This window comes from Alosa sapidissima, chromosome 19 (genome assembly GCF_018492685.1).
Source record: "Alosa sapidissima isolate fAloSap1 chromosome 19, fAloSap1.pri, whole genome shotgun sequence".
Classification (NCBI taxonomy): domain Eukaryota; kingdom Metazoa; phylum Chordata; class Actinopteri; order Clupeiformes; family Clupeidae; genus Alosa; species Alosa sapidissima.
This window is the reverse complement of record NC_055975.1, coordinates 24,855,789-24,869,576: the sequence shown is the minus strand read 5'-3', so window position 1 is coordinate 24,869,576 and position 13,788 is coordinate 24,855,789. Positions and strand designations below refer to the sequence as shown.

General features: G+C 42.7%; 1 protein-coding gene across 3 annotated transcripts in view; it reads left to right on the top strand.

The window, feature by feature from the left end:
• The first annotated feature begins 3,336 nt into the window (after nucleotides 1-3,336).
• spata17 (spermatogenesis associated 17) overlaps nucleotides 3,337-13,788 on the top strand; it is a 59,553-nt gene continuing 49,101 nt past the window's right edge. The window contains exons 1-5 of one of the 3 annotated variants that reach the window (XM_042073256.1): nucleotides 3,337-3,475; nucleotides 3,679-3,768; nucleotides 4,570-4,651; nucleotides 5,823-5,873; nucleotides 8,226-8,329. In XM_042073256.1, the coding sequence (XP_041929190.1) occupies nucleotides 3,408-3,475; nucleotides 3,679-3,768; nucleotides 4,570-4,651; nucleotides 5,823-5,873; nucleotides 8,226-8,329 (395 nt within the window). In that variant the 5' untranslated portion in view covers nucleotides 3,337-3,407. The remainder of the gene's footprint in view (nucleotides 3,476-3,678; nucleotides 3,769-4,569; nucleotides 4,652-5,822; nucleotides 5,874-8,225; nucleotides 8,330-13,788) is intronic. The other 2 variants (XM_042073257.1, XM_042073258.1) reach the window with 2 other exon arrangements.

Sequence of the window (13,788 nt, the reverse complement as noted above, 5' to 3'; positions counted from 1 at the left end):
AGGATGAAATGATTTATTCTCTCTTTGCTTTGGTGGGCGCTGGACAGCACACAGCGCCTTTCTAGTTGCTGTGGAGAGTATTATTTTTGGAACATAAAAACTGAGGGGAGCGTAATGGAGAAGTGGTGTGAGAGCGGACATGACAGCCGCAAAGGCACTGACACATTTTATTATTCAACTCGACCAAACATCCATCTCTCCCTCTCTCTATTACTCTCTCGCTCCCTCTCTATCTCTTTCATTTCTCCCTCCCATCCTCTCTCTCTCTCTCGCTCTCAATTCTTCTGTCCTTTTCTCTCTCTCTCTCTCTCTCTCTCTCTCTCTATCTGAGCCATTCAGCTTGATACCCAAAACACTGTGGCTTGATGAAATAGGAAAGACCTCAATCAAAGGCAGGCTAAGCCTTTCTTCAGGCCATGAAGCTCCGGAGCCGCCCGAGCCTGTATTACAGCAGGACGGGGAGACGATGGGATGGGGGAGAGAGAGAGAGAGAGAGAGAAAGAGAAAGAGAGAGAGAAAGAGAGAGAGAGAGAGAGAGAGAGAGAGAGAGAGAGAGTGGAGGAGCAAGACAAATGCAAAACAGCCCCAGACAGGAATTTCTGGAATCACCTGGACGATGAATGATAAGCCAGAGGAGCTTGAGGAAGAAGTGTCTGGTGATGGACACAAAAAAGCAGCAGTGAATAACCAGGAAGACAAGGACACACACACACACACAGACAGACACACACACACACACACACACACACTCTCTCTCTCTCTCTTTCTCTCTCTCTCTCTTCTCTGAAGTCCACAAACATGCTGTAGGCAATGAAATGAAAACTAAAAAACACACACATTCAGTAAAGTGTGTGAGAAGTGTATGTTGGTGGTACTGGTCAAACACATTGATGAATGGCGCGTGGGGGAGGGGTAATGATGAAACAGTAAGCCGGGTTGCAGAAGTGATGAATGTCCAGCTCGTGCGCTGACAGCGTGGCGGCCGGTACTCGAGGATGCCCTTCCGCAAGGGGCACGCCATCCACAGGTTCAGCAGGGCCATCGCCCAATCAGCCTCTCTAATGGATCACCTCTGTCCACACACTACGCAACGCGCCACATCGTGCTGGGCCTCAAATAATGATGAAACACCCGCAGATTCAACCATTTCGTACAACCCACAATTTATTACCTATTTCCCTGGATAAAAGCTGAACTTAATAAAAATATGATTTTCATTTCCCCCACCACACACACACACACACACACACACGCTGGAAGAGTAACAGCGTAATTCAAGCGGATGGCAAAAGCTATAAGTTATTTCTCTAAATATGGGGGAGTGTCACAGTATGTTTCCACTCCAGTCTCAGTAGTCAATTTTGTGAGACAAAAAAACCTTATAGGAGAAGAAAAAGAAAAAAAAACTTTCGGAATGAGATGTTTGTTTACATTTAAACTGGGAAACAAACATATGGAAACATATGGCCTAAATTCCTCTGGGTAGCAGGTTTCATTTAGAAGCCCCTGTCAAGGGGGTAAAGGGGAAAAAATAAGTGAAACGGAAAAAAAGTGAAATGTGCCCTGTGCTCTTTGTTGCACAACATCACAACATCCTTTTTTTAATTTAAATATAGACCCTTTCAAGAGAGTTCCATTATCAGCATCATAGTTGGCCCCACAAGACTTCCTTTTTAACATTCCATATGTTATCTTAATGCAGAGGAAGTAGATTGGGAACCAAATAGAATGTTCAAGCATTGTTTTTGTTTTTGTTGTTGAAAGGGTCTATAGTGCATGTCTTCAGATGGCCATGCTCGTATTCATCTCCATGCATGCACAGATGCATATAGGGCACCGTAAAGTGTCTGACCATGGATGGACAGGCTGTTTAAAGTGGTGGGATTGATCTATGCCAGCAGATGCAGATAACCTGCTGCCGAAGTGAATATAATAAACTTCCTTATTTACACCCTCATATTCTAGAACATGCAATTACACTCGGGTCCTCTGACCTACTGGAAGGTCCAGGACACGGCATACAACCTGGGCAAGGAGAACTGCTGTGTGTGTGTGTGTGTGTGTGTGTGTGTGTGTGTGTGTGTGTGTGTGTGAAGTGGGTCAGCTGTCCACTGGCGTGTAAACACACGGCGGCTCCATAGCCCCTCTCCAGGTGACACCTCATCACCGTGCGCCAGGAATGATGGCTTGCACCCGTCCGCCTTGTCAAAACACTACTTCCCAGGCAATTACCATGGTGGCCAGCCCACCGCCGCGTTCGGATGGATGGGCCACACTGCCAAAGGGTCACTCCTGTCCCCATATTTTCACCCGCTCGCACAGTTGTGGCGGGACAGCAAATTGGCCCGCCTCTGTCAGTGGTTATCTGTACTGCGGGAAACTGGCTGGACACCGGGCATCCACTGCTAGATGGCTAGATAGAATATCTGACATGGAGCGATAGAGGGGAAAGAGAGAGAGAGAGAGAGAGAGAGAGAGAGAGAGAGAGAGAGAGAGAGAGAGAGAGAGAGAGAGAGAGAGAGAGAGAGAGAGAGAGAAAGCCTCTAGTGTGATGAGAAATGATAACGTCTCGTATTCTGGCAACTGAGAGCTGGCCACTGGTGACAAATCAGTCACTGTGCAGGGCGGGCCATCTGCATCCTGGGATCTGTCAACATTTAAATAATATGTCTGAGTCATGGCGACATAACCAATGATGGCAAGGGATATTATAAAGAATTCAGCTGGCAAACATCAGGCACATAAAAGGCTTGCCAGTGACACAAAGACTGGTAAGGCAGGCCTAGCAGTTTTTAAATCAAATCTTGTGTAAATGTTCTAAAACTGGTCAATGTTATTTAGCTAACTCCACTAAATACCATTCAGAACCGTTGGCAGAACAAATGAAATTCTGTAGCCTAATGACAGTGTAGCCTAGTGAGTTTACTACTTTGGCAAGTATAATTTAACTTTGATTATTATTTATTTATTTTGTTTAACAATATATAATACTTTTTCAAGAATACCCTTGTGGGCGTGAATTTCTTCTGTGACACCAGCACCATGAACATATAACAAAATTATGAAAAAGTAAACACCTACCTGCCTTGGTGAGTTTACTGGGTAACATGTAGCCACGTGGAGATGTTGTGATGTGTGGATTCTGCACTATACAGACACACAAATATGTTATACTAAGTCGCTTTGGACATAAGCATCTGCTAAGTAACCATTACCATAACATGTCCTTTAATTATCAGAGCAAAAAGCAAAATCTCGATAACAGAAACACCACCTAGTTAAAAAAAGACACAGAGAGAGAAGCCACCATGTGACCTAACAAACACACTGTTGGTATGGAAACAGACGCTTTGTTACCTGCTCGTTTCTAGTATTGCTATGGAAACATGTAAACTCATGAGATCATCATGGCACGTTTGGTGAAATTTCAAAGTCAAATTCAGCAAGTTAGAGTGGAGTTTTTCATCAGACAGAGGTGATCAGCTATTATTTTTATGCATGCACATCTTTCTTATGGCCATAGGAAAGCACATCAAGTCACAAGTTATTTGGCTAGTTCGATTTGTATCCACATAGCCCTAAACTAAACATTGACCTAACTTAGCTAACGTCAGCTAAAAGTGATCATCCAAAGAGGGAAAGCAATCGAATATACTAAGATGCCACTCACTGTTTTAGGATTGCCGAGGAAAACAGAAAGAGAGAGAATGCAGCTGCAGTTAAAATACAGAGCTGGATCAGAGGATGCCGCGTTCGGGCTTATGTGAGGTAAGAATGCTACAGTACATTAGCTAACTAACATTACCATTGTCAGGCACTTAATTGATGGGTTTAACCTGCTGGTGTCATAACAATGAACGATTTCTTGTCATCTCTGTATTTGTGTGTTTCAGATTGGTAGCTTATGTAATGACTTTCATTGATGTAACATTGTATTATTGTTAGGCTATTATTATTATCATTATGAGTAGTATTATCAATTATATCGGCGGTAGTAGTAAGTGACCAGTTTTAGTCATTTTTTAGTAACGTCTTTTTACATAATTTTAAATGTTCCACTTGGTCTCAGCCAGACACTTCAAACTGCACCACACCCTTTCTATATTAGACAACATTAGCTAGAGGTATGGTATGGCAGTTAAACCTAAATCACATTCACACTTCTCAGGACCAAAACATTATCATATGTGGGGCTCTAGCACCTTAACCTCAACATAATTCTGCAGGGTCAGCAGACAAACTTCCAGACAGTAGGTTAATTCAGATTACTTTAGTTAATTGATCAATGTATTAAGTGGTTAATTAGCCACAATTTGAGCTCCTTAAGTGTGGCTCCTGGGTTACCATGGTCCCCATAGAGGCATTGATTTTCTCATGTTATAAATGGCCTTTTGAAATTAATGGTCTTGAATCAGAAATCGCTCTGGACCTGTATTTAGCTGCTGTGATAGTGTAGAATACAGAAATGAGGTGGTAAGTAGCCTACAAAGATAAAAAAAAAAAACAGGAAAAAATCAGGAGTGCTAGAGTTGACAGTTTCTGTGCATACTAATGGCATCAATTCCATAGGTATCTCAGCAGGAATGCGGTCATCATACAGAAAATATGGCGTGGATTTGCTGCAAGGGCTGTCTTCAGACAGATGCAAGAGGTAAGCTGTATTCATACTCATGTGAAAAAAGAACATTAACTGCACTGAAATATATTTTCACCACAATATCACTTTGGGGTTGAATAAGGTATTCTATCTATCTATGTAGTTTAGCTTAATACAATAAGCCATGTGTTTGATTTCAGATAAGATATATCACAAAAAAAAGAAAGAAAAAAAAAACCACAATGTTAGTTTGTAGATTTTCTGGGTTTTCACATTTTAATTTCCAGTTGGTCCTCGGATTTTGCTGACTTGAACTATGATGTTCATATTCATGGAGAGCTGATGTAACTGTGGAGGCTATTTTGCGCCCTTGTGTTGGGCATATTGCTAATTGCCCACAGATTGTTGATACATAATCCAACCCCCCCAGTGCTCTCCAAAATCATTTGCTGGGGATAAGGATGGGCTGAACTTCAAATATTATGCATGACTATCTAGAAGTAGCTTAAATGGCAAAGATAGATTTCAAGTTTTACCCAATATCCAGCACAGTAGGTGGCACATTCCAGTACATTTGAAATGTACACGAGACTCCGTTTGAGCAAATTATCCCTTAGTTCAAAATTAGCACTCAGCTAACGCATAACAACACACTCCTCTTCTGTATTTTCTTCTTTATCTTCTTCTTCTCTCTCTCTCTCTCTCTCTCTCTCTCTCTCTCTCTCTCTCTCTCTGTGACCCCTCCTCCCCTTTCTCTCACAGACAGTTTTAGTTATCATTATACTGGACATATTGAAATGTGTGTCCCCTTTATGGTTCTCTGAAGTGTCTGCTGAAATGTGGCCCTAGTGAATAAATCACAGTGTTACGTGTTGTGAATATTCCGTGCCATTGTTCGTGTGGGCTGTCGCCCGGCGCCATTGATTATCAAACTCAGCGTAGAGGTGCTTGCCATCATATATCTCCATTAGTTCACAGCTTGACTACCATAGATTTTCTTGCCCATGTCTGCATTATGTATTAAGAAGAGCCCTGTCCCTTCAATACAAAGTCTGACTTACCTCTCTCTTCCTCCTCTTTGTCTCCCTCTCCCTGCTAGTCGCTGCCTTCCCTGACTTATTATGTATTATGTATAAAGTGTGCTTTATGTCGGGCATGTTCAAGAGGAAGCGGAGAGAGAGAGCACACGCATTCTGTAATGCTGTCCTCTTTTTTACGTTCTCAGGCGGCATACTTGGCCAGAAGAATGAAGTTCTACACTCTAATGGCTGTCAGGGTGAATATGTCTCTCTGTGTTTCGTGAAATGGAGAAGCCACTTGGCATTTTAATATAATAAGCAAACAAGCTGGAGTGTGCCATCACTGCCCTGTGTTAAAAGGCAGCACAGGGCCTGTGAGATGGCTGCTATGCAAACTGGTATTGAATGAATAAGTATGTAAAGTCTATATGGATAACTGTAGTCTAGTGTTGCCACACCTCAATATTTTCAGCGCCATTGACTGAGGATGGAATTGGAAAATGTCAAGTCTCTTCACATGTTTACCCATATTGATCTTTGTGCAGAAATACTTTGCTAGTAACCACATCCAATTCATAGATGGTATTTTTGCCCCCTGAATTTACTGGCGTGATCCGATTCTTTCAGTCAGAGAGGCACGTTAACCATATATTTTCCAATTGAGGAAATGCTTGCAAAAGAAAACAAGATAAAAGGTTGAGCCTTTTTTCGGTAGACACATATAAATCAAAGATTGTGAACACACTGAAGGCTCAATTGGAACACTTCAATATAACATGTTTCATAGTCTATAAATCAAAAGAGTTTGTGCTTGAGTGATGCATTGGCACTTTTACAATGGTGGAGGCTGAAACCAAAATCCTATATTTTACTACTCCATATTGTGTTTTCTCATCTAAAGTGAAATTGTTAAACGAGTTTTACAAGTCCAACAAACTCTCAGCATTTACACAAGAACACATATTAGCAGCAAGCAATGTTTTGGCAATCACCCGAAATCCTCAGACGAGACATTTTATATTTGTGTGGCAATCCGGAGTGCAGAGGCCAGCCTAGACGCAGCGCTCTCGTAAGGGTCTCATTTCAGGCGTCCAGCGGAGAGACGATAGCGTCTGACCCCTCCATTAAGGGCCAGGGGCCACAGAGCAAAGGCCTTATAACCACTTAGATGTGAACAGAAGCCTCCTCATAGGAGACAAATGTTTTATGAGCGTTGTTAAAAAAAGAGGGAGAAAAAGAGGTGGTAGGAATGTCCGAGGACAAAAGTAACATTTAGAAAAATAGATGTATTGTTGTATTGAATGTATTGTTTAAAAATTTTTTTAATTGTTTTTACTGAGGTGTGTTCTTTGCAGAGCTGTGAATTTTGTAAATGTGTGTTCTAATTTCACTCCTGTATAGTTTTTAGTCAGTCAGTCTGTAAAGGATTTGGTCAGTCGCATGAGAAACAGAAATAGACTAGACCAGTTTTAAAAAAACACCCCTATAAGTGGACGTCGGCCTCCCTTTCAGATTAATTCCCTTTAAATTGAAACAGCACGACTGGCTAATTATGGGCCAATTAACTTGGGCTGTTTTGGTGGGAACAAATTGCGAGTCGGTAATCAGTCACAGCAGAAACAGACACGTCTAATAAAGCCAAGGTAAGCGGTCCGAGTGTACTTGAAAGGACATCTCCTCCCTCCCGCTTTATATCGTGCACTGAGCGCCCGCGTGGCAAACATCGCCCCTCTCCGCGCGTTACCTTCTTCATCTATTTTTTATCCTTTTGTTTTTTCCCTCGAAAAAGCCTTTATCATGCTCTTTACCAAAGGCCATTGTATTAGTGTGTTAATAGAAACTAGTGTTTACAAGGGTCCCTGAATTTGTATTAGCTCTAATTGAGCAATATGCACCATTGATTTCGCTAGTCTAAAAGGTCACCAAGAACTTGGGATTCACTGCCAGCAATTACTTTATTTAAAATTATTTATTGACTGCTGATCAATGGCAATTCTTATTTAGTTTTATTTTTCCCTATTATTTTTTTCACCTGCTATTGTTTTAATCTCTTAATTAGCCTGAAGGACATCTGTCCCCTTTGGTTTGGAGCGGATAGATCAGTGAATGATGTGTTAGCCGGGGCTGCGTTATCAGTCTCTAAGGCCTTGTTGTCTAGATGCGGCAATAGCTCAAAGCCCCTGTGCTCATGGCGGAGGGAGAGAGAGGTGTTTTTCTTATCTTGGCCAGTGTGGTGTCTGCATTGCTTTCCACCAGCGGAGTGAATGAATAGAGTGCCTGGCATGGTTCAAGCGATTGGATCTCTGACTGAGAAGAGGAGTGTTATTCTTGTAAAAAATGTAAAAAAAAGTGAAAGGAATGGTTATGCAGCTTCATTGAATTCAACTCACACGTAAACAATCAGCTTCATACTATAGACAGAGCCCTTCTGTACAGACATAGAAAATATCTAAACTTATTTTAGCAACTTTGTTGAACTCATTTAAGTTTTTTCTTTGTTTCAGCTATAGTATAACATATTATTTTCTGTACCACTGGTACAATATTTTCTTAACCACTGGTATTTATAACAAATTAAATGCAGGTGAAATATGTCTTTCTCCTCACAGATCCAGAAAAGGTGGAGGGGTTATTATGTGAGGAAATATATACACAATTATTACGAGCGGAAGAAATATCTGGAGGCTTTATCCAAGAAGAATGAGGATATAAGGTAAGGAGTAAGAATGAGACCAAAATACCACACCGCGACACCATCCATTTTCCACCGGATGCTTTAAGGGGCAGTGAATTATGACTTTCGTTAAGATCAATTATCTAAGAGTTTCACGATGACAAATTGATATATTTGTGCTGTCCCTCGGGGAGCCGACTTATACATCCATTTGAATAAATTTTGCACTTATATTTACTTGGAATTCACTGGGGCATATTTGGAGGGACAAATTGATTTTATTAATTTATCACAGAATGTGCAATTGGTAGACACGTAGCTATGCAGAAATGGCCTGAGGTAAGTGGCCAACGAATGATGTTACAAAAATTAAAAATTAGCCTCTGAAATTCAGCGAAGTCCTGCATTAATAAACCACACAATGCTTTGAGGGCACAGAAAGGTGCCATCTTTTACTTTTGACAAAAAGAAGAAAAAAAAACTTGGTCTCATTTTTAATGTCACCGATATATTTTGTTGGAAAATATCTTAAGGCTTTGGCTAAAATTAAATGTAAATTTGTTAAGTGCTCCTTGGATCACTGACTCGGTCCCCTCCATCCCATCTCCCTCCACCCTAACCAACCCCACCCCCCCACCCCCCTCGCTCCCGACCCCCGCAGAAGTACACTAAGAATGCCCGCCTCCCCTCTCTAATGAGGTTTGTCACCAGTGACTTATTTTCCTCTTACATGAAAGCTGGCGAGATCAAACATAAGTCAGCATTTTAACATCTACATATGCTGAGTGAGAACGGCACATTTCACTGTCAGACTCACACTTAATCTTCCTTCACCCTATTAAGATGTGGTAAATGGGACAAAAAAAACATGTGAAACACACACACACACACACACACACACACTCACACACTCACACACTCACACAGTTAATTGAATTAGCTGTGGATGTGATCTTAGCATCCAGGCAGTAGCTGACTTGGAGACAGTTCTATTTCTGTCTTTCTGCGGCGCACAGTGGCTTTCTCTGAAGTATAATGTGAGACTTCTCTGGGGTGTGTGAGACATTGCTGTGTGTGTGTGTGTGTGTGTGTGTGTGTGGGTGCCCAGCCACCAGATTGCCCCCTCAGCACGCAGAGGTGGCCAGGTGTGCACAGGCACTGAGGCTGGAGCGAGGCATGCCAGCCGAGACCAGACAAGATGTAATGCACACTCTGAGAAATGTGTGTGTGTGTAATGTGTATATGTGTTTATGTGTCTGTGTCTGTGTTTGTATTTGTGTGTGTGTGTGTGTGTGTGTGTGTGTGTGTGTGTGTGTGTGTGTGTGTGTGTGTGTGTGTGTGCTTGTGTTTGTGTGTGTGTGTATCTGTGTCTGTGTGTTTGTGTGTGTATAGTGTGTGTGTGTGTGTGTGTGTGTGTGTGTGTGTTTGTGAACATGCCACAAGAGCTGCAGAAAAGCCCACTGCCCCCTCTACTGTCAGGGCTGACCAGATAGCGCTTCTGTTCATCTGATCTCTGTTTTTACAAGGTGTATCTCAGGGCAAGATGAATCAAAGGTACTTTAAAGGATTACGCTGACTTAAAAAATCCATTCGTTTTTTTATGAGGTGTGTGTGTGTGTGTGTGTGTGTGTTTGTGTATGTCTGAATATGTGTGTGTATGTGTTGGAGGATGCAGTATTGCTTCCCATGACTGATCATTCACCCTCAGAAGGTCCAGGCACTAGCGTTTTAATCCATGTTGCTCCGTCACCTGAATGAATTATTAAAAATGGGCCTAATGGAGGCCATTTAGCGCGGGCGGCGTGGGCTAGCATGCTAATGACACGAGGCCGCCGCCTCGCCTTGCCTCGCCCGCCTGCCTGGCGTATCAGGGCTGCCCCTCTCTCCATGCCAGCTGTGCAGGATCTTCCCCTACCAAACGATCTGTGTCATTTCATTACTGCCTGCCTGCCTGCCTACCTACCTACCTCTCTCTATGTCGCCCTCCCTCTTTCTCTTTCTTTCTCTCTCTTTCTCTCTCTCTCTCCCTCTCTTCTCACACTCTTTCTCTCCGTTGCTCTATCTCTCTGTTCCGTCTCTCTCTCTCTCTCTCTTGCTCCCTCACTTCAGCAGGTGGGGGGTTGACCATGTTACTGTGTCCATCTTCATTCAGCCCCCCCCCCCCCCCCCACATACCCTAATGAAGTCGGGACCCCGAGTTCACCACAGTAATTCCACTGCAAGAGTTTGCGCAATGTAACAATTTATCACTTGTCAGGAAGACACTTAAAGTTGCAGTGCTTAATAAGGGCATCCTGTGGGCTAGCTAATTAGAAGTGAGCAGTTTGCATATTTACTAAATGCGGAGTGTCATTGCCACCATGGCCTGTTGCCTGCATGAGTTATATCTCTATCTGCAATAAACAGCTGGGTAATTATTACAGCCATGATCAGATAAATTCTCTCAGTAATGTTCTAACGTGGCGGATCTTTAACTGGCGCAGCGCAGAGAGGAGCGACGCGTACTGGAGCAGCGTGGCGGAGCGTTGCCGAGCGACATGTGATGTGGCGCGGCTGCTTAGGTTCCCCCCCCCCCCAACATCCGTGTCCTTTATTTTCAAGGGCGTTTGGTGGAATATTTTGCCACTGTCAGATTGCGTTTGGCGTACAGTGCGTGGTGTGTACAGTGCACAGATAGGGTGTTGTCTGGGCCGCGTGAGGAAGATAAGTCAGTGTGTCGCGTCAGCGCGCGGCTCTGCCACTCTCGATGAGTCCCTTTCATCCTCCCACTGTTCTCCTCCACTCACTTCTGATAGGCTGATCTACATTCAGAGATGGGACTTTTGTTTACTTTTCAAATACCAAGGAATAGACTTTTTTTTTTACCTTTTGTTTTTCATTTTGTTTTGTATTACATTGCATGATTTTATTTGTTATGTATGTAAATATTATTGATGATAGTGTATTGTTATGGCAGCTTGCATTCCGAGTTACAGTGTGTTTTTTCCCTCTTTCTACTGTATATATATATATACTACCAGTCAAATGTTTGGACACACATACTCATTGAGATATACTCATATATATATATGAGCTGGTCCCCTTCATTAGTATTAAACTTCATGTACAGTATTTAGCACCTTGCTCTACTGTTGAGCCTCATGGAATTTAAATCAATCACCTTCAACTAACTACAGTATGAGCCCTAAAACCTCCTGTATTTGTAGTGGTAGTGGTGGTGCAGGAGAATGCAACAGTGACATCATTTATCTCCCCGACGACAGACCTCAGCTTTAGGAAAGCAACATGAACGAGTGTGATAAATACAAAGTGCCTAACCATGCCAGATATGGAGGCAGTTTCAGTGGAGCAGCATTTACTGCTTCACTGCGTAGGAAACTGGAGGAGCCTTAGAGCGCACTACAGCCTCATTAGGAGTGCCAGTTTTGTGTTGACGCATTTAACAAGGTGCTGCTTTGTTGTGTTCATCTACAGGTTGAGCATCTGCACACACAAAAACTGAGTTTGCTGACTGCATGTTTGAGGTCAGGGTTAATGCTGTTACATCACACAGTCCTGGCCCTAAGAGTTTGTGTGTGTGTGTGTGTGTGTGTGTGTGTGAGAGAGTGTGTGTGTGTGCGTGTGCATGTCTCTGTATGAGCTGTCTGTGCTTATCTGTGTGTGTGTGTGTGTGTGTGTGTGTGTCTGTGTGTGTGTGTGTGTGTGTGTGTGTGCACGTGTGTGTGTTTGAACCCATGTACCTATCTTCCAGTGTGAAAGTGAGACACAGTTTCCACTTTCAGCACGGCGCGCGTGAATGTGTGTGTGTGTGTTGTGCTGTGTGGTAAGGACGTGCGGAGGTCATCGCTGGTTGCTGTTCCCCATGTCTCCGCGCTGGCCGATCACGGCTAATGAGCTTCACGGGCTCCTGCAGCCCAGTCGCTGCTGCAGATAGCCAGCCTTTCAATGGTTACAAATCTGTTTGGCTTTTGTCCACTACAGTGCAATTAATAATAAGAGTGAGATATAGGTTGGCAAAGGTCATCCTGACAGCACGCTACTGAGAAAACAAACTGGTCAGGAAATGCTACCCCTCTTCCCCGCCACACACACACACACGCACCTACACACACACACACACACACACACACACACACACACACACACACATCACACCTCACTGAAAAAAGGTAGAGGGAAAAAGCAGAAACAAGAGCCTGGACACCCCCAAAAACTAAAGCGCCATATTCCACAACTTTTTTTCCCCATTAATAAGCAATTTTCGGCGCCCAGGTGGAAAAATCGAGGCCATGCTACTCTGCATATTTCATTTATTTTGTAATTTAATCTTGTGTGGAGGAAAGGAGAGAGAGGTAGAGTGAAAAAGAAGAAAATGCATGTCTGCAAAAGTAATGCGTAGCAATTTTTAAATGTCAATATAGCAGGCTCCATAACCTTATAAAAAGGCGAGTATTAATATTCTCTTTTGTGCTCTTGTAATTGAAAACACAGTTTGTGGAGATGGTTGATGACCAGTAGATGTATTTTTTTTATTATTGCTGTGCCTTTCAGACAAATCGAAATGCCTCGACTTGTTTGTTGATTTATGGAGTATGAATGGTTTTTTTTATATGATTTGGGTTTAGACCACAACACAAGTAGTAATAATTATGTCATGGTACTGTATGTACCTCTGAAATGTTTAGATTTCAATAAGCTTATATAATTTAAACATCACGTTTGACTGATGTCATATAATACACTCTCATTGGTCATGCAATTTATGTGTCCAGTCAGTGGTATATATTTTTTTAAATCATGCACTGTATCTTTATACAGAGGATTACTGACCTGCTTAAAACATTTTGGGTGAGACTTTTAAATGTTTGATTACCCAGCTGTTTGAACTGAATGCAACACAACAAATGAGATTGATTATTTTGGTTTTGGTTGGTGACACACTACAGCTTAATCAAGTACAGAGGCACTGTGCTATTTAAATGGGAGCATTATCAATATGATGTATCTGCTAGACTAATATAAGCAGCTTAGCATGCATGGCTACATGCACATAGCCGCTACGCTAGGTACAGCTAAAGTGGAGCACGGCGCTAAGTTTCTTGATGCATTTTAGTAAATACTGTAACTTGGGGAAGTGGGCAGCCGGCAGTGTGGTGGAGTTCAGGTCAGAGAGGATGGAGGATACATTACGCCACATGATTGTTGCAAACGAGGCCGGCGTGTCCCACTAAAGGCCATATATGTTCCGTATAGCGTCTGCGGACTAAAATTAGAGCAACCTGCACCTCCCCACCCAGCCCAGGTCAGCTCCCCCAAGCTCACTGTTTGCTGGAGTTACAGGAACACCGTTAGTGTAATGAGTTTGTCTATACATACCATGCTACACTCATATAGTCAAAGGAAACGGTCTGTAGCGTTTTGTATGTTAGTTGTTTGTTTGTGTGTGTGTGTGTGTGTGTGTGTGTGTCTCACAGAGTGTGTGTCTCTCAGATAATATC